The sequence below is a fragment of the Vanacampus margaritifer genome, chromosome 2, assembly GCF_051991255.1.
Source record: "Vanacampus margaritifer isolate UIUO_Vmar chromosome 2, RoL_Vmar_1.0, whole genome shotgun sequence".
NCBI classification, from domain to species: Eukaryota; Metazoa; Chordata; class Actinopteri; order Syngnathiformes; family Syngnathidae; genus Vanacampus; species Vanacampus margaritifer.
Window position 1 is genome coordinate 32,441,573 of NC_135433.1, and position 26,231 is coordinate 32,467,803.

At 41.1% G+C, this 26,231-nt stretch overlaps 1 protein-coding gene across 1 annotated transcript; it reads right to left on the bottom strand.

Annotated features, from left to right (window-relative positions):
• Positions 1-1,058: 1,058 nt before the first annotated feature.
• Positions 1,059-25,280, bottom strand: LOC144044710 (protein wntless homolog). Its single transcript, XM_077559294.1, has 12 exons — positions 24,909-25,280; positions 18,394-18,666; positions 13,214-13,338; positions 12,934-13,095; positions 11,766-11,902; positions 7,710-7,878; positions 7,539-7,636; positions 7,345-7,408; positions 3,151-3,294; positions 2,972-3,055; positions 2,625-2,793; positions 1,059-1,864 (listed from the first exon to the last, which is right to left on the bottom strand). Exons 1-12 carry the CDS (start codon positions 25,012-25,014, stop codon positions 1,755-1,757), a joined length of 1,641 nt encoding a protein of 546 aa, XP_077415420.1. The 5' UTR covers positions 25,015-25,280; the 3' UTR covers positions 1,059-1,754.
• Between the last annotated feature and the right edge of the window lie 951 nt (positions 25,281-26,231).

The window sequence follows — 26,231 nt, forward strand, 5'->3', positions numbered from 1 at the left end:
TATCTATATCTATATCTATATATATCTATATATATATATATATATATATATAAGCATATAGTTATTATTTGTATAAAAAAAAAGGGGGGGCGGGGTCCCTATTTACCCCTAGGTTTTTTGTTTTTTTTGTGTTAGACGTATTATCAGTGTGTTTTTTAAACTGGGGCTTGCCTCATGAAACATCTGGAAGAAGGCATTATCTTTAGGCACATTTCAAACCAATCTAAGTCGTTCGGGCACGTTCTATTCTGTGAGTCACAACTTGACAGACCCCAAGAAATGGAAAAACAGTTCTGTTATGAGACTGGGGGTGGCGCTATGTGCCCATAGATGCAAGTTCATGGATCAGAATCTCAATGATTTCAGCAGTTTTGAGTTTCTAATCACTTTTTGGTGGGGGTAAATCAAATTTTAAATCACACGCACAAAACTTGAATGCACAAGCAGCGCGCGCACACACACACACTCACACTTATATAATTGTGAGGACATCCATAGACATGTAGACAATGCATTTCCTCGCCCCTTCACCTAACCCCAACCATTAAAAAAGATTGTTCACCCAAATTCCTTACCCTAAGATCAACCATAATCTAATTCAAACCTAAACTCTAAAAACAAGTCTTGATCCTCAAAAAGAGGTCTTGAGTTGTGAGGACCGGCCAAAATGTCCTCACTTCACAAAAATGTCCTGAATCTGTTGGTTAAAGACTTATTTTGGTCCTCACAATGTATTATGTACAAGTACACACACACGCACGCACACATACGAATTAACAGTTCTGAGGTTGAACCTCAGAAGCAATTTGTGTGTTTTCCCCCCATAGGTCTTCTCCAGGTGCTCCCACATTCTATAAAATGTCAAGTTCACACATACTGGTCCAAACCGTCCATATGTGTAAATATGGTTGTTTGTCTTTGTCCTGTGATTGACTGGTGACCATTCTAGGGTGTACGGTGCACCTCACTTCTGCCCAAATTGAGCTGGGAAATGCCTCAGCTAACTTGTTAACTTAATGAAGACAAACACTGTAGAAAATCAATAAATACACCAATAGTTAAGTAAACATACTTTTATTTAAATTACAATAAAAAGCAAAGAACAAAATTACAACATTTAATAAGACTACTGGTACATTTCTAAACTCTTGACATGGTAGAGCTTGATACATAGTTTTGAAGTTGGAAAAAAACTATAAAAAATAGGCTATGTTGTCTGTACATTTTCCCCAATATTAAAAAAACAAAAAACAATGGTCTATAATGACGCGTCACATGGCGTACTTTCTATGGAAGAGATTAGTGACAGGTTGTATGTCCTTCACTATGAATATTACAAGGTAGAAATTGAAGTGGCAGCATTGCATCCAGACACTGTCCATTTACATCTAAATGAAATGTCTTACCAATTTAACTGCAGCGCAAAACTGAATAAATGTAGCATTCAGAACAAATACAATTATCTATGGAGCAGCTTTAAGTACTCAACATGGTGTCAAGAGTGTTGTGCAACATTTAAAAAGTATGAAATGCATCCAACATGAATTGAAAATGACTCGTTGACAGTATACTGTTGATCAACAAGCCGCAGCTGGAGGCCGAAAGCTTCATGCAAGGTAGCCTGGCGCTGTCGCATCAAGATGCACGGGGAGAAAGGGAAACATTTCTAACTTATGTACAGTATGTCGTCAGTGGGAAAGGGGGCAATTGGAACAGTAGGTAATAAATGTTGGGTGTCAATAACCATGTGGGGGCTACTCTTGGGCTTCTTTTCCAGTCATCTTGTAGATCTCAGTGGGTCCATCAACGTGAGTGATGGTCGTAGTCAGCTGGATGTCCTCCCCGCTGCTTGCCGCCGCATCTCCTGCAGAAATGGATACCACCTCTATTATGGCAGGGCTTCTCAAACTTTTGGGGTCCAGGGACCATTTACTAGGGAGAGATTTTTCAATGGTTCACTCTTTGTAATCCTAACAGCAATTAAACACATTGTAATTATTCGTGTACCCCAAGATGCAACTAAAATCAAAAAGTTACCAAGTTATGTTTGGTTTAGTATGTTTATTTTACATATTGTCATGTTTTGCCAATTATTCTGTGTGTTCTGTATCTTGCAAACCGTCGTGTAATCCCAGTTTAAGAAGCACTGCGTTACAGGTCACGTGTGGTCTGCCTTTTTTGTATCTCACTGGCGATGTGGAATTCTGGTGACTTGACAGAACTAAGCGCTAGAGGAAGTAAATTAACACAGAGGTGCGAAACTCACGTCTCATGAGTGGTTGACTGGTTGATGCATTTTCGGGAAAGCCTCCAAAAACGTCAAAGCCTCCTATACTTACCTCTGACAGCAAATTCTGAGAGATGAATGTTTTTCATTACTTCCGAAACCCTTTTTCTCAACACCGCCTTACTTTGAGTCTGGAAGGAAGCCACTCAAATTCTACTCTCCAGCCAAAAAAAGTCTCAGGGAATTCCCCAGAAAACTTTTAATTTTACTAACATTTGCCGTGTTTCAAATACCCCAAACTAAACACTGTACAGTTTTTGACATTGAATGAATTTGCACACACGTCACAAGAGCAGCCAAACTATTAAAAAAGTATGACTTCAAGAAATGTAGTTACCAGTGATGCACTGTCCACTTGACTGGTCGTCTCCATATCGCTTGTGAGAGGGTGCGTACAAGAACATGATGGCGAACACGTACAGATTCCACATTCCGTAGATGCCTGTGAAGAAGGCACTGTTCACCTGCACTGTGTGATCCCCCCAGTGCCAGTGACCCTCATTCACCTGGACAAAGTTAGGAAAGTACAATATGGTTTGCAATAATAAAAGTACAGTGCAGCCACTGGTGGAATATCAAGATGCTGATTACACAGAAGGATTATTGCACAGGTGTGCCTTAAAGGCCACTTTAAAATCAACAGTTTTATTTTTGTGACTTGTCTTATGTTATTACAAGACCCACCTGACTGATGATGAAGAAGATGACAGTCATGGCAGCACAAGCCAAAGTGACCAACATGAGAAATTTGAATCTAAAAATCAAACCCTGTAAGAGATATTGCGGTGTTAGAATCAGGGTTGAATGTATGGTCATTACTGTGTTTTTCAAATGGAGAGACAATTGATTCAAACCGTACACACCTCATAGTGCAGGCGTCTGGCCTTGGACATGGCAGGCAGCGAAGTCCTTTTGCCACTGATGTTGCGGAAGACTTGGAAAACCATGAAGCAGAGGAAGAGGAAGTAGAGGCAAGCGCAGATCCCTGCCACTATTATGAAAGCCATCTGAGTGAGCAGCAGTCAAGGACATAACATTCATCCATCCATCATCTACCACTTAACCGGGGGTCGGGTCGCAGGGGTAGCAGCTTCAGCAGGGAATCCCAGACTTCCCACTTCCCAGCCACTTCAACCAGCGGGATTCCAAGGTGTTCCCAGGCCAGCCGAGAGACATAGTCTCTCCAGCGTGTCCTGGGGACTGCCAATGAAAATTAGCTTGACTTAGCTAATTTGGGAACATTGACATTGTAAAATGTTGATTAATGTGCATTGTCCCTTTTAAATAAATAAGTTCAAATTCACCCAGCTGAGAATCGCTCCAGTGAGAGTTTGAGATTGCGGCTTGAAGAAGCCAACAGCACCGCATTATCTGCAAAAAGCAGAGATGCAATGCTGAGGCGACCAAACTGGACCCCCTCAAAGCCTTGGCTGTGCCTAAAAATTCTGTCCATAAAAGTTATGAACAGAATTGGTGACAAAAGGCAACCTTGGCGGAGTACAACCCTCACTGGAAAAGAAACCGATTTACTGCCGGCAATGCGGACCAAATTCTGACACTGGTTGTACGGGGACCGAACAGCCCGTATCAGAGGGATCGGTACCACGTACTCCCGAAGAGGGACACGGTCGGAGTCTACAAAGCACATGTGGACTGGTGGGGTGAACTCCCACGCACCCTCGAGGATCCTGCTGAGGGTGTCCACTGTTCCACAGCCGGGACGAAAACCACACTGCTCCTCCTGAATCCGAGATTCGACTTCCCGACGGAAGCTCCTCTCCAGCTCCCCCGAATAGACTTTACCAGGGAGGCTGAGGAGTGTGATCCCTCTATAGTTGAAACCCACCCTTTGGTCCCACTTCTTAAAAAGGGGAACAACCCCGTCTGCCAGTCCAGAGGCGCTGTCGCAGATGTCCACGCAATTTTATAGAGGCGTGTCAACCACGACTGCCCCACAACATCCAGGGCCTTTAGGAACTCCGGGCGGCTCTCATCCACCCCCAGAGTCCTGCCACCGAGGAGCTTTCCAAACAAATCAGTGACTTCGACCCCAGAGATAGCAGAGCCCAACTCAGAGTTCGGAGTGCGGAATATGGTCAACTCTAACTCAATGTCCCCCGCCTCTTCCGGAGGTGGGTGTTGAAACTCTTTGACGGGATCCTGCCAGACGTGCCCAGCAGACACTCTCAATACGGTTGGGTCTATCTGGTCTGACCGGCATCTTCCTCCACTATCGGAGTCAACACACCACCAGGTGGTAATCAGTTAATAGCTCCGCCCCTCTCTTCCCCCGAGTGCCCATCACATGCGGCCGCAAATCTGATGACACAAATACAAAGTCGATCTTCAAACTGCGGCCTAGTGTGCCTTATGTTTGAACATGGTGTTCGTTATGGACAATCTGTGACGAGCACAGAAGTCCAATAACATAACACCACTTGGGTTCTGAGCAGTTCTCCCAATCACGCCCCTCCAGCTCTCACTGTCATTGCCCACGTGGGCGTTGAAGTCACCTAGTAGAAAGAGAGAGTCCCCAGGGGAAGCGCTCCTAAGCACACCCTCCAAGGACTCCAAAAAGGGTGGGTACTCTTAACTGCTGTTCGGTGCATAAGCACAAACAACAGTCAGGACCCGTCCACCCACCTGAAGGCGGAGGGAGGTTACCCTCCCATCCACTGGAGTAAACCCCAACATACAGGCACAAAGCCGGGGGGAAATAAATATGTCCACACCAGCTCTGCGCCTCTCACCGTGGGCAACTCTAGAGTGGAAGAGAGTCCAATCCCTCTCGAGAGAATTGGTATGAAAACCCAAGCTGTGTGGAGGCAAGTCCGACTATATACTACTCACAAAAAGTTAGGGATATTTGGCTTTTGGGTGAAATTTCAGGACAAGCCTAAAATGCATTCAAACCTTTACAGGTGAACTTAATGTGACGACCTCTAAGATTTTGAATGCACATGTCCAACTGTTAAATGTTTCAGTACTTTTTGCACAAGTTGCTGTTCTCTAACGAGGAGCATAACGGCAAAATTGACGACAGGTTTTGATCCCTGAATCGACTAATAAATGTCCTGGTTCAATTAGAGTTGGTGTTTAAACAGTCATCCTTACCATGCTGTTCATTTGACATCATGAGACCAAGACGACACCTAACAATGGATCAACAGTACCTTGCCATTGTGATGCTTCAAACAGGACATTCTCAGATGGAAGTTGCCACAGAAAGTCATCAGCACATTGCAACAGAGATACCGAGAGACTGGACGAGTCACCAAAAGATGTAGAAGTGGACATCCTTTGGCCACATCACATGCTGATGACCGCTACATTGTGAACAATGCCCTGAGAAACCAGATGATGAATGCCACTCAACTCCAGGCGCGTTTTGGGTGCCTCTCAGTGCCATTCCAAACCGTTTACATCAGTGTGGTATGCGTGCTAGATGACCTGCAAGGGTAGCTGACCAAACCATCAGGCACAGGCGATGAGGGACCAGTGGGCCTCACTGCTGTTTTTTTTAATAAAGTCAATTCACGTTGAGCAGAAATGATGGCCGCCAACGATGTTGGCGAGCGCTATGCATCAGCCACTGTTGTCACCAGGCGAGCTTTTGGTGCTGGCCGTGTTACAGTGTGGGCAGGTGTGTCCAGTCGGTACAGAACTGCCCTACACTCTGTGAACGCTACAGTGACAAAGCCCATACTATCTGAATAAAATCATTAATCCAGTGATAGTGCCCCTACATGAACAACACGGGCCTAATTTCATCTTCATGGACAACAATGCTCCAGCAGAGGTGGCATCATCAGGGAACGGGTGTTGGGAGTCTGGTGTACCTTCAAGGGAATGGTCTGCGCACTTTCTCCAGATCTCAATCCTATTAAAACGTTGTAGGATGAACTGAGTAGCCGTGTAGAGGCTGGAAACTCCCAAAAACTCAATGACCTGAGGGCTGACCTTCATGAAAAGTGGGATGCAATGCCTCAGTAGACAATGAGTCAACTTGTGAACAGCATGAGACGTCGTTGTCAAGCTGTAATTGATGCTCAAAGACACATGACGAGTTATTGAGATGTTGAGATTTTTGGCTGTGGTGTACCCACCATTGTTGTTAACTTTTCTTTCAGCGAATTGTTTGAAATGAGGAAAACACCAGTGCATTATTCTACTTAAATGTCCAACTTTAATGATATATCACTGTAGCATCAACTTTTTCCATAAATTTCAACTGAAAGCCAAACATCCCTAACTTTTTGTGTGTTAGCGTATCTAGTCGGAACTTCTTGGCCTCGCACACCAGCTCAGGGTCCTCCCCTGCCAGAGAGGTGAAAGTCCATTTCCCAAGGGCTAGCTTCAGTAGCTGGGGGGTGGACCGCCAAGGCCCCCACCTTTGGCTGCCGCCCAGCTCACTGTGCACCCGACCCCACCAACAGGTGGTGAACCCATGTGAAGGGGGACCCACGTTGCCTTTTCGGGCTACTTCAAAAGGATGTTATCACTAAGAAGAATATAATACATTACTATGCTAATATTGTTAATTATTAATAATATAATTCCTCACATTTTGATCATATAAGTATACAGTCACATCTAAACTTTGTTAAATTACATAATTATTTTTGCATACAACGATACAGGATAATTAATCATTAAATGAAAGCTATGATGGCCCTGTAATCTCTGTGCTTCAGTGTCTTGTGAGATTGAGAAGAATGCAGCAAGTTTTTTCTTTGAAAGACAAGGTTTTAAGATGTCAATTCTCAGCAAGGCAAGCTTTGAAACGGGGGGAAAAAATACATCCATCCCAAGCTTGCGACAACATATGGCATTACTGAATTATTCCTTCTCTTATTAGTCAAGGGAACCTATCTATGTGAGAACAACAAGAAACCATGAAAAATTTAGCGCACCTTTGAAAAGCAAAGTTGGCCCTTATGTACAAATTTTGTACAAATACAGATGAGAGTCTATTTCAAGGCATAAAAGTCGTTTTGGACTCACTATTAGCCAAAATGGAACATAAGGTACTAATTGTCTGTTTGTGCAAAGGATACAGCCAGCTCAGTTCCAACATCTGATGCCCAGATGCTGTAGAACGGGTTTGTCAACTGGACACCTCTGGTGACACAAAACAAAACCGTGCATTTATTTATGAGCATAAACCGGTAGATCGCTTCGCATACAAGTAGTGTTAATTCTTTATAAATAATATTATTGCCATTTTAACAGAGACAAAAACACTTCTCACCTCTCGCACATGTCAAAGATGAAGAGACAGAAAGATCCAAACACGATGGGCCCGACTTGCTTCCAATACACTGAGAAACGATTCCTCTCCGTCTGGTCCTGAAAGAAGGGAACAAAATACAGATGTTCAAGACCACAATTCAGAAGAAAACAGTTTAAAAAAACACGTTACCATGAGGTGCTCCCCGCAGAAGATGATCCAGAAGGAAAGCAACATGGAGTAGAAAATGCCTTGTCGGATGTCTCCAAAAAGCAACATCCAGGTCCAGTTGAAGCCAATAGAGAACCACTCCACTGGGATGTTAATGAACGTCATGGAGATTCCCAGAGCAAAGATCACTCTGTAACGGCAAAATGTTTTGTTTTGTTTTACAAATACAAAATATTGCTCAAAAATAATTGAAAGCAACGTGTTGGCATAACAGACACCCCGGCATGTGGCCTTGTGGGTCTCAAGGCTGACGTTTACCGTATGTGTTCATGTAACCTTGTGAATAGAATGGTCATAACAATCCTTCTTAAAGCAATGTTGGTATAACAACCTGACACTTGAGTATGTGTTCTTGAGAGTCTCAAGACTGGGATAGAGGACAGTTACGCGTCTATGTAACCTTGTGAATACAACAAATTTTTAAAGCTACTGTATATGTTAGCATAATAACCAAACACCTGAGTACTGGTATGTGGCCATGTGGGTCTCAAGTCTAAAACACAGGAAAGCTATGCATCTCTGAATATTATCAAAACAATCCTTTAAAATGTTATTCAAAATAAGTGGGGACCATAATACCGTATAATATTTATTTGCGGCATCAGTAACAACTGCTATTATACACCAACTGGAAGTAAAATAACAGTTATTTCAAAGCCATATTTCTGATACAGATCCATTGGATCTCACTAGTCTGTGTATATTTATATGGTCTAAAAAATAAAAAAAAATAAGAACCAGCAAAATTCAGATTGCGTTTGGATTTGGTTTCACCATTTAAAAAAAGTTGCAATAGACGTTTTCGCGTCTAATCCTGTTGATGGTGGTAATGTGCAAACTAAATTGTTGCATAATGCCAAACAATGGAATAAAAAGAAGTACTGTATTTTCACGACTATAAAGGCGCACTTTAAAGTCTTAAATTCTCTCAAAAATTGACGGTGTGCCTAATAGTGAGGTGCGCCTTATATGTGCACCGAAGTCCAAAAATCTGTAAATGTTGTGCGACTTCAGTAAGCACTCCGCTTGACTGGCTGTGTGGGAGGATTTCCTATCGACACATTACTTATATACATGAAAAGAGGACCTGGCTGAGGACAGGCATGAAGAGAATCACAAAAGAGTCAACTGAAAGATGATGGCATGCGGACGCTCAAGACGCACTCATATATAGTGCCGGTGTGTATTGGGCATAACAACATCGGTTTGGTTAGAGACCCCGAAATGGCACCTACAAAAAGACATGCTTACGAAGCACAGTTCAAACTGCAAGCCATCAGTTACGCGGAAGAACATGGAAATCGAGCAGCCGTGAGAGAATTCAAGATCAACGAATTTATGGTTCGCAAGTGGAGGAATCAGGAACACGAGCTTCGCCAAGTCAAGATGCCGAAGCTGAGTTTCCGCGGAAACAAGGCAAGGTGACCCGAGTTGGAAGAGCAACTTGAGTAATGTATTCATGATTAAAGAATAGCTGAGTCTCAACAGTCACCATTCGACTACGGGCAATAAAGCTTGCAGAAGAAATGAAGATCCAAAATTTTCAAGGAGGTCCGTCTTGGTGTTTTCATTTCATGAAACGACACCATCTGGGCAAGAATCACCGTGGCGCAGCAACTTCCGGCTGATTACAGGGGGAAGCTGGCCACGCTACGTGCCTACTGCAGTTATAAAAAATAAAAAAAGGCGACAAGTACATTGTTAAATACTTCAATAAAGTACAACCAAATTCAGTTTTGCTCCACTGTCTTTAAAAAAAAAAAAAAAAAAAAAGCATACGCTAGCATGCATGCTAGCTAGCGTATGTTTTTGTGTAAAAGCATGCTACAATATGTTTTGAGCTGGCGTATGTTTAACTGCGCTTGCGCCCAATACTACGGTGCGCCTTATGTGTGCGTTAAATACAGAAATAGCGCCCTCAACTGAGATGGCGTTTTATGATACATGCCTTATGGTCGTGAAAATACGGTACTCTAAAAACAATGCAGTGCTGCAACTTTCCAGTTTCCAACTTGTGAGGTACACCGACAGAAATAAATTAAGTCTGTGACTTCACTTTTTCCCCCCTTTAATTTAAATCAGTATACCTTCTTCAGGGATGTGATTTGACCAAAGTGAAATTATCTGAAAATTTAGCCGGGGGTCTGGGGGCCGCCGGCACCCAGCTAGGTCCAGGGGACAAGGGCCGGAGCTCATGGGTTTTCCGTGTTTTTAAGTACTTTCAATGCACTCACATGACAAAGAAATAGACAAAATAACAGCATAAATTTTCAATGTATATTGAACTATCCCATATAAAATGGCAGTTTTAGTCAACTCAAAATCAGTCACATTCAAAAACATTGGACTGCCTTTGCTTTTAAAAACTATCACTGAGAATATCATCATATCTAACTAATGTGATTACTAAGTTAACACATAAATAATGTTGAAGAGTTCAAATTTCATGAACAAATAATTGTATCATGACCAAATGAAAAGTAACTCATATTAGAGCATACCACAAATGTCTTTGTTATAGCAGAAGATGTTATCTGTCGGAGTCATGTGCATACACAATGAACTACAAAAAAAAAAAAAAAACGGAATTGTTTTTTTTGGGGGGGAGATAAAAAAAAAGCGGAATTCCGCGAATTAGCGGAAAAATCACATCCCTGCTTCTTTCCCTGAAATCCTAAAAAGACAAAGAGTGAATGACCGGAGGGCAATTAAAGCTTCAAAGAGTGGCCTCAGCAGGTTCCTGCATGTCACCAGCAGATCATAAATGAGGAAGCTAGCAAAACAGATTTATAATTCCAGCGTTTGAATTTCATTGTAAATGGACCTTCAGTATGTATCTATGAAGCCAGGTTAATGTCCTATCAAAAATCTTTATGTAATAGTAAACAGAATCAGAGTGGGACAATTTGTAACACACAGGAAACTTCCACACAAGACTCAAAATACTCTAGTGGAAACATATTTTAACAAAGTCATAAAATTTTCTAAATCAATCACCTCCAGGCTCAACTCTTCTGCAAAAAAAGTGAACAAAGTAAAAACTCACTCGGCTGGTATGCAAAGAATGTGCTCTGCGCAAAACCAACAGAGTGAAGAGCACTGTGTGTGTGTGTGTGTGTTACCATGAAGGTTTGGATACATGAAGTGAGGGAGGGAAAATCCCAAGGAAAGGAAATGGCGTATATATATATAAAAAAAGATCACTTTACCAACAAAATGTTACATTGAATTCACATATACAAATTTTAAATGTATGTCCACAAAAAGGGGTACAAGTCCCTTGCTTGCTGCTCATCTGAGAAATGGGCAAGTCACAAAGAGCAGCTAGCAGATTTTGTAACGTGTTTCACGCTTCGCCAGGCTATTCCTGTGGCCCAGCAGGCAGCCTCTCTTCGTAACGTCTTCCCAGCACGGCAGGGGTTATACAAACACTTGGTCCCAAATGATCAAATCCAACTACCTGTGTGCAGATCTCAAAATGCATTACTAGATTATTATTTTTGCATTACGTTTGTTTGGAGGAATCATAGTATTCAATTCATCAATACAGTTGTTAAATAACAGAAAGTCAAGTAAATAATAGAAAGTAAAGTTTCTTTGGTTTATCAGGTCAAACGAACAAATCAAACATTGCACACCAAGGTAAAAAGGTGACAGTAATGTATCTTTCTATGAATACGTCAGCCATCATCTTGTGTCATCTATGAGCGACCCTGTTTGCTCAAAACCTTAGTGATGCAGTTAAGCAATAAGAATGCTTCTCAGACACACTTATCTTACTGACCTTAAGTGCACAGAGTTTGCATGACCCACTTGCAAATTTCATTCATAGTTAATATGCACCCTAATGCAGTGCCTCAGCAGCTTGTGATAAAACTATTCATTTGTACGCTCTGGCTGCAGTACTTCGCCCCACCATGCCTTCTTCATCTTGTCATGATCATTTGGGTTGCAAACACAAATTCTTTCAAACAATGACATCACAATATTAGACTCTTTCGTAGTGTGTGGCCTTACTTCTCCAGAAGCACAGGGGGTCTAGTCATGAGCGTGATGCGCCTCCAGTACCAGATCATGATGATGAGGATGCTGGGTGTCAGGAATGTCTTCATGGCAAACCAAACCTTAGTGAAACCACCATTTTGGTGGATGCCCTAGGAACAGAATACAAGATGTCGTTCAATTATATACTTATGCTAACTTGTGTTCACACGCTTTGTGATTGCATAACAAACAGGCACCTGAGTATGACGAAGACAGTTCCACATCTATGTAACCTTGTGAATATAATTATAAGAATGATGAATATAGACCAAACAATCGTTCTTAAAACTATATGTTGACATCACAACCAGACACCTGTGCAAGTGGACTTGTGGGTCTCAAGCCTGGGACACAGGATAGTTACATGTTTAACCTTGTAATACAATTAATATAGTAACAACAATCCTTCTTAAAGCTACATTTTGGCATAATAGCCAGACACCCAAGTAAGTGGCCCTGTTTGTGGGAAGCAGGACAGTTAAGTGTCTCTGTAACCTTTGTGAAATAATGAGTATAGTTATAATGATCCTTCTTGAAAGCAATGTATTATCTTGACAATCAGGCACCTGAGTATGTGGTCTTGATTGTCAAGACTGGGACAGAGGACAGTTATGCATCGTAGCATGTGAATTCAATGAAAGAATAGAATAATGACTGTAGTAAAGACTATAGTAAATAAAACAATGCCCATTACATTCTAATGAAGTTTTACTGTTTTATAAGTATTATATCAAATTAAAATGCCAGATCATCATCTGCCAAACTTGTCATGATCTCACAAGAAGAACCATTAGTGCACTGAAAAATGTTGAGACTCGTCACGCCTAAGTTACAGCAATTTGCAATAAAAAGTAGAGTTGTGCTGATACTGATATCGGGAGAAGCCCCGATTAAAACATTGGTATCAGCATCGGTAAGTACTAATATAGGACGTTGGATGCAGCATCTCATGCCGAGCCAAGACATCCTATTGCCCCTTGAATGCTCTGAACCAATGGCAGAACAGCTTTTTCATGTTGAGAGAAAACAACAACTAGGTATCGGTATGGTACCAGCCGATACCGCAAAACTGCATATCGGAATCGGTATCGGGGGCCAAAAAAAACGGTATTGTAACAACACTAATAAAAAGTCAACTTACAACCAGACGAATGTCCTTTATTTCTCCGATGCCCACATTGATCTTCTTGCGCTCATTGACCGGAAGACGGATGTTGAGGAGATAGTACTTATGAGCCACGCTGCCCAACTCCATGAAGGGCAGAAGGTCACAGTCATAGTGATGGTCCTCATTTTCAAATGTCTAGAGAATGCAATCAATGGCTGCTTAACGAACATTTATCATCAACCAAGTTAAAGTTTAGTCAGGACAGCAATCTGTAAGTGTAAAAAACAGTTGAAAACACTAATTGTTTACACACCTTGGACTTGGTGAAATTGCAGTTGAGCTTCCGTTGTTCAAAAGAGTGAGCCATCTCTGTCCATTCACTGACTGTATCATCTCTGTAGGCCAGACCCACGTCCACAGTGACCATCGCTCCATCCTCTGTACATAAGAATAGTAGCTGACTTTAAAACCCTCGTAGGTCACTTGGAAAAGAGTTTGGTTGGAGGGAAAAAAAGAGAAATACATTCATTCACTGTGTGTACGTTTTAGAATTCCTGATTTAACTTTTCAATCATTAAGTGATGAGGTCATGGTGACAGACGGCCTTGGCCTTTTTTGCACTGACGAAGAAAATCCCCACCAGAGTACAAACGTAATGTTACTTTTCAGCTAATATATAATGGCATGCTAATGTATTCAGAGTGGTAGAAGTAGCCAGGATGATGTGCATTTCACCTTAAATCATTAACAGTCTGTATTTTTTGGACACAACCGCAGTTGAAAGCAAAATCTTTATTTGGAGATTCAAGAAAGCTTTATTTTTCAACTTGTGGCTGTGTTGATTTTTCCCAAAAACGGTTTGTAGAGACATATTTATCATCCATATCTTTGGTCACCTTGAATGAATGAGAATTAGCTCAGCAGGATTATTTATGTGCTTAAACATCCATCAGTAAGACCATCATGCTGGCCCAAATCTAGGGTCCTTCTCAACTGATACAACAACACATTGAGATGGCCTCCAAGAACCAAACACATAACTCAGAATCCAAGCTGTTAAAACAGCATCTTTACATCCTAATCCAAAATCCAAGTCTTCTCTCCTCCACCCCACAGGAGAGCCTCTTGTGAAGAGAAAGAAACCCAGTCACCTGCACTATGGGAAAGGCCAAACTACAAAAAGGGGAGAGGGAGTCAGACGAGAACTGGCAGTAGACATCTCTGTAACGCCCTTCACGGCCATTAGTCTGCCAGTGAGTGTGAGCTCACTTCATGCAACATTCCACTCCAGTCCAGTGGCCATTGCCAGGGAAACGAAGCCTCCTCAGCAGCTGTGTTATTGCTGGAGCTCAGCCAAGGGGTGATGCAGGTGGTGTGACTCTTAATGAGGGTAAAGCTCTTCTTTGGTACAAACATGGTGATCCAGATATGGTCGTTGACTAAAGGATGGGCTGCTGAAAACAACCTTCTAATCTTTGCCAAAGCAAGGTTTCCAAGATTAGAATTGAGAAGCATTTGGCAATACAAACAAACAACATAGGGCCCACTGCACATTGCGGAACACAGCCAAACCAGACTGGAATGGACCACTGCAAAAAAGAAAGGGTGGGGTGGGAGGAGATGACAGTTGCAGACTCACACCTGCACCTTGAGCTATAAACCCATATCAGGATTTGAGGCTGCGCAGGCAGTTAGTTGAATTGTATTACTCTCACTAAACCATAAAAACATAACATGTTTGTCAAAGAAGAAACAGGTTGACAAAGGACAAAATGGGCGAGAATAAAGTAGATTCATTATGTGACATTTTGATAGGCTGCCCCCCATTCACACATCGCTCGTTCAAACACCCCTCCCATGAATTTTGGCCACAGAACCTGCGTGCTTCGCAATTTCATCCAAACTTCTATATGACATTATAAATATTGTTAAGTATTGTTGTGAAACACAATAAACTATATTTGCTTAGCCGGCAGTTGGCTCTCGCTAGCATAACACTTGGAGATTTTGTTTTTGTGTCATTTCCCCTTATTTCAATGAGAAAAATACATTTTATATATATAAAAAAAAAAGGAGGAACAAACTTTGTAACTGAACGAAATGAACTCGTAAGTCAAGGTATTTATCCCAGTAGTAAATATTTCTAACTGTGTTCAAAACGGCAAGATCATATTTATCTGACAATTATAAGTGATTTTTACTCCCGGCACCAAGCGGACCTTGCTCCATAAGCTCTTCATATTGTGGCACATCCTGTGGCTCAGAATCGTCAAAGAGTCTTCAGTCCATTACAGAAACATCTGTAATGTAAACATCTCAGATTCATTTGTCTGGCAGCCAGACGGTAAACAATCCCCGCCCGGTTTGCTTATACACTTCCACCAAGGCAGAGAATGTCGGCACATGAATTGTGCTGAAGAGCTGCCCATTACGGTGACATGACTATTTAGACAAGGAAGGCCAAAGGGGATGGCTCATAAATAATTACAATGCAAGCATTTAAACTTTTTGTCCAGGGAGCTGTTGCCCTACTACTATTTTTTTTCCTCAGCTCACTGCAATAACACACAGGCTGCTCTCATACTGGAGGAAAAATATATTATTTTAATGAAAGAAACAAATTACAGTGGCACCTTGACTTATGACTCTAATTTGTTCTGTGACCCCATAAAGTATGTGTATTTTGAGTTACAGCACCTATCTCAAAACCTCTTTACCTATTGAAATGAATGCAAATGCCATAAATTTGTTCGCCTTAAACCTAAATAACTTTGTAATTTTTTTTACATAAAAAAAAATACCACTCTAGACTCTACAATGATTCAATTCTTAAAGAAATAGTAAAAGCATCATTACTGGTAAATACAATGTAAAGAAGAATTTCATGCCTTAGAATCCTTTACCCGGTACTCAGCGGAAAATATGGCTCTGGCCGCCACAAAGAATATTAATAGTGTACAGTTTTGTGTCAGAAATTTTTGTGTTGACAAATTTTTATGGTCGACTTAGCTGCTTTTTTAGTCCTTTAGTCCATGCTTTAATTAAATGTGCTGCACTTTCTGGTGTATGTGTGTACCTTAGCTGCCAAGGGAACAAATGGCACAACTAAGCTGCATTAATTGTATTTTTTCTTAGAGGATAAGTCATTTATGCCAGTTTGTCATTCAATGATACACACTGCAAAAAACAGACACTGACGGGACAACATCAATTAATAAGTACCTTCTGCACATGCGTGACAACTGACAAATATACGCCCAAATGTGGAGTAATGTGCAAAACGAACAAAATTGTAAAGGCTTTCCATCACTTACTGCTTCTGCACATTCATCACTTCCTGTTCTTGCACCCGTGCGCTGATTTGCTAGCCAACAGAGCGATCAAGTCATGAACTGAACTGAAATGCTTGATAGAAACATGGATTAAATCACAGGTAACAGCATGTGGCTGGATCTCATTTAATTTACACAAACATGTTTCACAAACCTAACGAAATTTTATGCTCAAGAGCAGCATGTGAATTTATGGGTTTATACAAATCAGTGCATACTGCATAAATAAAATTAATAAAAATGTGAGTTATTAAAGCCTGAGTAACCAAGAGTTACAAAGCTACGAAGGAGTGACAAGTCTTGAACTCCATCACCTTGAACACGAGCAGTGATGTTTTGTGGCGGGAAATTATGGCAACTGTAAACAATATAATCATATAGACAAATATGCTCAAATTCAAATAACTGCAATAATATTGACCAATAAAAGGTGACAAATTGGAAATGCACGACATTTTAGTGTGACTCGTGCTGTAAGCATTCAACTAGAATCAGTCTCAGTTTCACTGCTCAGCGGCAACAGATGCAGTACATTAACCACTTATCTCTCTTTGATACCTGTCAATTGTGTGTCAAGCCCAGCTAACTCACCCTTCTATGCACAACACACCCGGTCGGGCCTAGAGAGTAATATACAAGACATCAATCACTGTTTTCTGCCTTTCAATGTAAAAGGAATACAATCCTCTGCAAAATGGATTCCAGAACGTTCCCAAGTATTCACCAGCATAGAGAGGATTAGGGGTGGGAATCTTTGACTGTCTCACGATTCGATTCGATTTTTGAGTTTGTGATTCGATTTTCAATTCAAAATGACTTGATTGTCAATGATTTTTGCTTCTATCTATAGATGTGCAAAGAATCGCCATGCTCTACTCCAGTCTGCTTTGCAAGACAGAATGATAAATAGAGACTGAGTTATTTATTTATTTTAACATTTATTAAGTTTTAAATTGTAAGGAAAGTGCCCTTTCCCAAACAGCATGTGGACCACAACTGCTAACTTTAGCTAACTATATATTTTACAGCATTTAGTCTGCCCTTCCTGAGCAGCCTGAGGACAGTTTAGCAGACAGCGAAGAGTCCCTCAAAAAGATTCCAATGTTGCTGGTATCACGCCGTTTATTACACTCCAGTTGAGTGTAAAACCAAACATACAAAACAAAGAAAATTACACACCGTGCACACTTAAATGCAAACACTTTGGTTTAGCTCGTTTGCCAAATGTAGCTAGCTCAAGGCTGATGCACCATTGACTCGCTAATGCTAATTAGTGCAATACTCTCGTCACTTTTATCACTCAAAAGAACGGCTATTCATATAAAAACGCTTCAGGGATGTATACAGATAAGCATCTTAACATCACTCACACGCATATGCTCTTCCTACGCTGCAAGAAACAGCTTTTATTGGCATAACTAAATCATAACTTTTTTTTTTCTACTCTTTAATGTGGCGGCCGTAGCTCAGGGTGTAGAGACGGTCGTTCAGTAACCAGGGGGTCGGCTATTCGATCTCCGCTCTCACCAAGTCATGTGTCGTTGTGTCCTTGGGCAAGGCACTTCACACACATTGCCTCCAGTGCTGGTCACACTGGTGTATGGAAGGTGCAAATGTTTGGTGGAGGTCGGAGGGGCCGTAGGCGCACACTGGCAGCTACGCTTCCGTCAGCCTGCCCCAGTGCAGCTATGGCTACTTAAGTAGCTTACCGCCACCACAGTGTGAATGTGTGAGTGTATGAATAATGTATCCATTCCATTGAACCACACTGCCCCTATATATATATTGATTATTAATATATTAATCGATTTAGGGACATTTTTATATTAATTCCGAATCGTAGTAAATGAGAATCTCGATTCTTATGTAAAATGTTTTTTGGGCAGACCCCTAGGGAGGATAATGGATATGTGAAGATAGTTAATTCTTGTAGTTGTATTACTGCACTCTTCAAGTCATTATGTGAAGTGACAAGGGATGTGGATTTTTCAGAGGCCAGCTCAGGCTCATTGAGTGGCTGCAAATATTTGCCAAGTATTGAAATTAAAAATAACAGATGGAAGCTAACATTGATGCTCCAGAAGAAAACATGCAGAAAGATATAGCATAAGAATGAAAATGGAAGATGTGGTCTTCAATTGAAAATGACATCATTTCTCACCTATCTGGTTGTACATCTTAAATGCGATGTCAAACTGCAAGATGACCAGCATGAACTGGAACCAGGGGCTCATCTCCTTGTTAGGTGGAGGAATGTGGACAGCAAACACAATGTTGTTGGCCTCAATCATTTTGGGCGGAGCCTCTTCAAAGGACTGGATCTTGTAGCACTGATTGGGACCCCAAGGCATGAACCACTTGCTTTCCTGGCGGTGCTTGGCAGTGTCCACGCATTTAGTGGCCACGTAGTTTACCGCCGTGGTGGGGCTGGGAGCTGATGAGACAGCAAGGGGAGAGAAGTGATTGAAAAACAAGAGCTGCACATTAAACATTGCATTTACAGGGGGAAGAAAATCATATGGTAGCAACAATTGGGGGCTGTCAAAAGGTTACTCGAGTCCAAACTATCGCTCACTTCAAGAAGGAATGGGAACTATTCCTGATTACACCAATGAAAGCGCCAACACATTGAGATTCATGAGCTTTGGTGTTGTTGCTCCTCACCATTGTATTGGTGGCACTTGGAAAATGCCCACTCTGTCATGAGAACAATAACACCGAAAAAGGATGAAGTGTGAGAGCCGTGTTGTAGCCTCAAGGCTAAAAAGCAGAACATTGCATCACTCCAGTGACTGCACTTTATAGGTCAGATAATGACAGGCATGTAGAAGAGCAACATTTGTTGTTTTGCACTATAATTTATTAGGTCAGGTGAACTCGCGCCAATCACAAATTCACATTTTGTTGTTGTTGTGGAACCAAGTTCAGCTATTTACTGAAAAACTCACCTATTCACATTTTAAGTACTCATTCTATGATTAGGATCTTCTGAGTTTTGGAAGATAAGGACCCTGTTACCTCTAACAATTAATTTGAGGGGGAAAAATCAAGTAAAGATCGTAAAAATAAATACATCGATTCAGAATTAAGCTTTCACGTTTAACCCATGTTAAATGGGCACACTTGTGCAATCACTCAGTTGTTCACATCCCCTCTTGAAAAGATAATATTTTTCTTTCTTAAGCTAAGAAGCAAGTTAAATCAACGTTTTGATCAACAAAGACTATTGGGAAGACAAACTTTTGTATCACTCGACAACTTGATAATCCACACAACTCGATATGTGACGAATTGCGACTTTGATTATCTGCGTCCTATTGCATTCTGGGAACGGGAATTAAGCTTCGACTTCATCCCGTCAGCCTTTTTTCTTTTCGGGCAGTGACGTGCAGTCAGGATAGGCAAGATAGTCACTGCCTACCCCATGCTGAAATGAAAGTTGAGACCGTTTCGCCTTTTCTATTTGTTTTAATTATTTCTTTCATTTCAGAAAGTCTACACTACCTATAGGTTTAAAAGTGACAACATTTGGTGATTTTCATACCTCAATGAAAAATGACTCATTACTTCGTCTGGCCTGCAGGCAAAAATGCTGCAAAAATGATCCTCCTGAAGGCACACCGCTACTGTGCTTTTCCCAGCCCTGTCTGTGTAGCGATGTGTGTTTGCGCATGCGCAGTCAGTTTCCCAGTAGAAAAGTCCTTTACGCAAATAGGCAGATGACTACGCAGCCTTTTTACGTCGCTGTATTATTCCTATGTGAACGTACGCTCGCACCGTGCTGACAGTACACTGACTGACGGTGGCCCAGAACTTTAGCTAAGTGGCAAGTGTTGAGCTGTGTTGAGCTACGAACCCCGCTCAAGGAGTAAAAATTATTATTTTTTTTTTTTAATGTAAGACTTCAAAAGGAGTAATGTTTTGTTTTTCTACCCATACAGAGGAGGCATATTTTAAAATGGTTTGAATGTATGGCATTTTCTATCTGAGTATCAAATATGTCGAGGTCAGGCTGAGTGTCCTCTTTTTTTAGAAATGAAAATATGGTCACCCTAGGATAGGTTGTACACTCGCTTGCCTACACACAAATTTGTAATTGGTGTGCGTCTCAATTTGCGACTGTCTGCCTACCCAAACCTAGAGCTCACTGCACGTCACTGTTTTTGGGTATAATTGTATGTGAAAAGTGAATATTGTAAATGGTCTCTATGATTTTCCTAAAGGAAAAATGAACAATTAAAAACAAAACAAACAAGATTTAGCGACACACATACACACACCACAAACACTTAGCATTGGAACAGGGGTGCGTAAATGTTTCATATCCTCTGTGTATAACCTAAACTGAGGAACTGTCATACATATGGGCTTGGCAATAACAGCAAAGTTCCCACCTGAAGCTGTTCTGCAAGAAAGAAGAATACTACTGCTTGCTTTCCACCAAGCCGCCAGTGACATACAGTATCCAAGACTCCATGAAAGCACTGACTCATAGAGGTGAACATCAAAGCATGAAGATTTCAGATTCACCTCATGAGAAAGATTAGTAGCGCATTTAAGAAGACTTACAGTGGTTATCAGTGCCAAATGTGCTTCTAAGCAAGTAACTATTCAAAGACAGAAAGACGTGTAGTATTTGATGGTGTGTTTGGAACTAGAAAGAAAATGGTTTAAAGATAGCAAAATCTACATCGTGGTCATGATCAAAGGATTTTTGATCTCGCCTTTGGTTGTTATGAGGGCCAATTTTGCTTCATGCTGCATTTGATAGCACTGTTTCACTCACTAGTCCATACACATTTATATTCTTGCACATGCCGCTGACTAATAGGACAGAGCCATGAATGTCACACGGTTTGCTGTCATCATCTGGAACCATGGAGGGAAAATTGGCTAAGTTTAGATGCCTCTTACACAAGATCTTTTAAAAATAAAAAAGTAATCACATCTTTAAATTTTTTGCTGTCATTTTGTGCTGACGGCCAAAACTGCATTTTGGAGACAGTATAACACCAGTCAGTGAATTTCAGGATTGAATTAACAGGGTAACTGAATATTTTGTTACAAACTCTTACAAACTGTACTTGAAAGAAAAGTGATTACAAGACTTTGTTAGCTGACTGCAAGTTAGGGTCTGAAAAACGGAGGATGAACAGTAGAAGTCTTTACAGCTGCAAACAAGGCACCAAATACCATTGTGACTGTTCAGAGCATGCAAAAGCATGTTTATAGGCTAATACGGAACAGTTACAGATGTGGGCACCGCTTTTTTCAAAGAATACCGCCACAGCAATGACACCAACCAAATCAAATCCAGTTATCTGAATCCCCCTGGAGTTCAATTATCTCATGACCCTCAGCCCAGTGGCTGCTTCAGAGTCCACAACAGTGTGTGCAGAATAATGGCCATCCCCGCAGCCCGCCAACCCCATGCCATGCTCTTGCCGTTTGTTGGGAAACCAGAGTGTGGGGGGCTCTTTTTACTTAATTGTCCCCAGTGCCCCCGGGCCACCAAGCAAACACAAAAGAATCCGGCTTCATTAAAACCATCTTAGCCAGACGGGAACCAAACGGGCTAATTTGTCAGCAAGAGGGACGTTTCTAGATTAAACCTGTACAGGAAAGCCTTCACACATGAGCTCAACTTTGGTGTGTGTGTTCTGCATTTGCGTGGGTGTATTTGAAGAAATTTGACAGTGAACCTAACGCAGCCCCCTGAAGACAGGATCTAACTTTGACAGTGTGCGTGTCCCTGTGCCTCGGTGCGGCTAAAAGTAGAGGGAAAACACGAATGCATTGCCTGCGTGGCCGCTGGGATTTAGGGAGAGTGGGATCTGCATAAGGGGGGAGTAAGCGGAAGGTAGAGATGCTGCCTGGGGCCTTGCACAGCAGGCACACATGATATGAGGGAGGAGGGGTGAATTTGGATCAAAAACTTGAAAAATAAGAAACAGCTGGCTGTAATTTAGTATTGGATGCCAATCAAATCATAACTACAGGGTGATTGACAGGAAACTCCCTCATTTAAAAGATCAGTAATTTTTTCACATATTTTTGGTGCCTGTTCTTTCATTTTTTTCTGTAACTAATGGATACGAGAGTCAAGTGTCAAAAGGGGAAGTAAACCGCGCTAAAATTCTTCACAGTATGTTACAGGATGCCCCCCCACTAGTCTAAAAAAAAGTATGTAGCTTAATACTGCATTTGTGGAATAGGAGTTAAGCAGCAGTTTTTTTCTTATCTTAGGAGGCAGCCATTTTGCCATGTACTGTACTGTCAACTGAAAATGACATCATAGTTGCTCAGGTAATGACCAATCACGGTTCACCTGCTTTTTGAAGCTAAGCCATGATTGGTCGTTAACTGAGCAACTGTGATGTCATTTTCAGTTGACGGCAAGTGGCAAAATGGCCGCCACCGAGATGGATAAAAACGGGTGGATTTTGCTGCTTAACTTCCACAATTGCAATATTAATCATCTCAACACTGCGTTTAGATTAGTGTGGGCACTTACAACATATTGTATAGAATATTTTTGGGTTGAATGAGTTTATTTTTATTTTTATAAAGAGCACCAGCAACCAACTTCTTATTTTACCCAAAACCCTTGTCGACATAGCTTCTCGCAATCGACCACCAAGCTTTTCCAAAATCCTTTGGAACTAGCTCCAAACCCAAAAAAAGGTCACACTCGTACTTGGTATTTCTGAGACTTGACAAATCTTGCCTGTTTACATCGGAAAATGTGCATTTTCAACATAGTCAGCCATTTGTTTTGCTTTGAAATAAGTTATTTATGGAGTAGTTTGCACAGACCTGGCATCTCACTAGTATGCCATGATGCGCAGTGTAGAGACCACCGTGAAGTAGATATCATGGAAGTAGCTCCAAAGAATATTTGGTTTAAATTTTGGATTGTTTTTAAAATCATGAAAATGGCAACATTGCAACTCAAACTTAAGAGACACAGCAACTATGGCATTAACTTCATCTGTCATTCCGTCCCAATACTAAGCACAAAGACAGATAAACTGTATAAACTTCAAAGTAGGGATTGGTGAGATCAAGCTGCTACCTGGCCTTATTTAAAGGTATTGGTACTCATGATGTTGTAGCTGTTTACAAACTAGAAGAAGTAATGACCTGACTTAGTTGAAATATAGTGAGAACTCGACCCAAATTGCTTGATTTTTGCTAGAGTAATTTGAAACTGTAATGTTAAAACTTGAGATTCTCATCTTAATCTGTAAGTGTATTCAAGGATCTTCTCGAAAAGTAGAAGCCATAAATCCGTTTGTCCCTTTTTTTTTTTTACGCGCATGCGGAAGACCATCCTGCCAGCTCTCCTGCTCGTCCAGGGTAAACGCCTATCAAATGTCGGGAACGTGCAGGCTCATCTTCATCAGTCTTTGCAGATGGCCTCACTTAATAGACCCTAAATCCCAGTTCTCAGCCATTTTGCGTTGATATCGGTGGACACAACATCACTACGGCAGATTGATTGACGGGATTGAGAACTAATCGTTAAGATGATCCAACCAGAAGACGCAGAGACAAAAGATCCTTGAATACAACTTTAAGCTCTCATTGTATCACAAAGAATGAATGAACCCACAATCCAGTCTAAATGCTTAGTTACTTCCCAACACTGATACAGGCAGCCAATTGAAATGTAACTTCTTTCTGATTTTGTACTTATGCATTTTTTCAGGAACCTATATTTTATGTACAGTATGCATTTTTCTGACTACTTTTTAGTACTTGTAGTCTCTAGTACTGTACATTCAACTCCTTTGTTTTTTCTCTCCAACTATTGTAAATTATGTAAACAAGACACACACAGAGAGGTTAAAGTTAACCAGTGTTTAGATTATGATTGATTGATTTTTGGAATCTTATGAATTGCAAAAAGACATCAAGCGCAATGACATAGAGGAACATGAATCATGATGCCTCAAAAGACTCAAGAGAAGCAAGATATGCCCCATCCATTGGCCTATTTAGAAAAAAATGTGAGAATGTGTTGTCTTGTACTCGCTATAAAAACCACCACCCTTTAATGTGCAAAAATTCTCAATCTAATCGAAAAAAATGAGTTACATTTTTTTTCTTTTTCTTTCAGTTGTTATCATTAGCTAATTTAGCATTAACAATTTAGTAGCCGATGTCAGCAAAGCTGGGAACACATTCTGATAACAAAATTTGATCCTACACTAGATTAACCTTTATTGTTGTACATTCATGTTTACTAAAGCAGAGTAGTTGAATGGGGTAAGTCTACTTTCACCCGTTTCTTTTTAACTCGAGTATCTGTACTTCTACAAGTGCAGTCAGAACTTTTACCAATCTGTCCTGTTAAAAAAAAAAAGTATTTAAATGACCATTTATGGCGTGTAAGACGGGAATCACCGTGATACCTAGCAGTGATTTAGCTTCAAGTTCCGTGTAATGTTTCAAGGCCAAACTGAAAAAGGTGAACAAACAGTGCGTACAATCTTTTCTTTGTCACAAAACACGCGTATTTAACACTACTGTGGAGGCATGTAGACAACGACCCAACTTTTCGCTTTTGTCGTTTATACGTTAGCATTCGACAGTGAGAAAGCTCTAAGATAGCGAGACAAAATGATAAAAGTGGGCGATAAGAAGGTAGGAGGAGGGGGCGGAAAAACTTACCAATTAACCCGCCGACCATGAACGCGAACGCCTGGAACAAAAGCAGTATAACTCCCACTATCACCAACTTTTTGGTGCTCATGTTCTCGATAATTGCCCCCGCCATTGTGATGGAGGAAAAAAAACAGGACAATGTGGCTCCTCAAAAGAGACGAAGTCGTCGCATCCGCGACGAGAGTGGGAAGGCAGTAAAGTGGTGGCTCCCTTCCGCCGCTCGGCTCCTGCCTTTCAACTTCGAAGGAAGAAAACGAGAGAGAGAAAGATCACATGACCAACCGTACGGCGCTCGGATTTATCCCCCAGTGAGCAGCAGAGTGGCGGGGAGACGAGCAGTGGAGCTCCGCCGCATTACATTATCCAGGTTAGCATGCCACTGGATGCCTATCATAGCGGCCCTGTTGTGTCGCTCCTATTTAAAGAAGCTTGTTCTAAGTCCCATCTCATGTTGTTTTGTACTTGATGACCCTCCACTCATCTCATTTACGACCTTCACCAAAAAGTTGGTGTGTGAGCTGTTAATGTTGATTCCTGTCCATCAAGATCAATTTTTTTATTCACTGAAAAAAATCAAGTATTTGCGTTTTACGTACTTTTTTGAAACGCCCAAAGTTTCCACAAGGTGGCGCCAAAGCCACGTGTAATAAAAACTACTGTAACAGGTATCGAGACCTTCTGAAATATTTGGTCGTTTAACCCCTGCTCGATGACGTGAGCACATTCCTAGGTAGAAGGTTAAATTAATGAAGTGAGGGCTTCTTCGGTATGATTTGTTCCATACACGTACAGCATGTGTTTTAACTCCAACAAGTTTTATTTCAAAGCCACCCATGAGAGCATTTCATGGACACAGTGCTAAATTGTGGCATGTATACGTGCATATACTTAGACACGTTTCACAGCGGGATAAAATGCAGCATGCAGCTTCTAGTTAGTGCAACAATCCAGTAATAACTAACAAGAACACACTATAGAAACAGTGTGGGAGTGAAAAGCATGTTGATATTAGATTGGTTTACACCGCTATCTAAAATGTTTTGCATTTACATTGTTTTATTTTAAACGAGGAAGTGGCAAAATGAGGATGACACACTGTTGAATGCAAGAGATAAATATAGTGTTCCTTCGTTTTCCGCTGGGGGCTGGGTTCCAAAAAGTACCCGCAATAAATAAAATCTGCAACGTAGTTAACTTATTTTTTTTTTTTTACATTTATTCTAAATGTTTTAAAGCTCTAAAACCCCTCACTACACAGTTTAGAAACTTTTCTCATCAAGGCATTTACATTTTCTCACATTTCTCTATTATTTAAACATTCTCAATGTT

Bases quoted from the DNA above. Each gene is read 5' to 3' on its own strand.
- LOC144044710 (XM_077559294.1), bottom strand. From the start codon at position 25,014: ATGGCGGGGGCAATTATCGAGAACATGAGCACCAAAAAGTTGGTGATA. The intron at 7,409-7,538 runs GTGAGAAGTGTT...TTGTGTCACCAG, and splicing joins ATCTTTGACATGTGCGAGAG to AGGTGTCCAGTTGACAAACC. The intron at 3,056-3,150 runs GTGTGTACGGTT...TATCTCTTACAG, and splicing joins CCAGACGCCTGCACTATGAG to GGTTTGATTTTTAGATTCAA.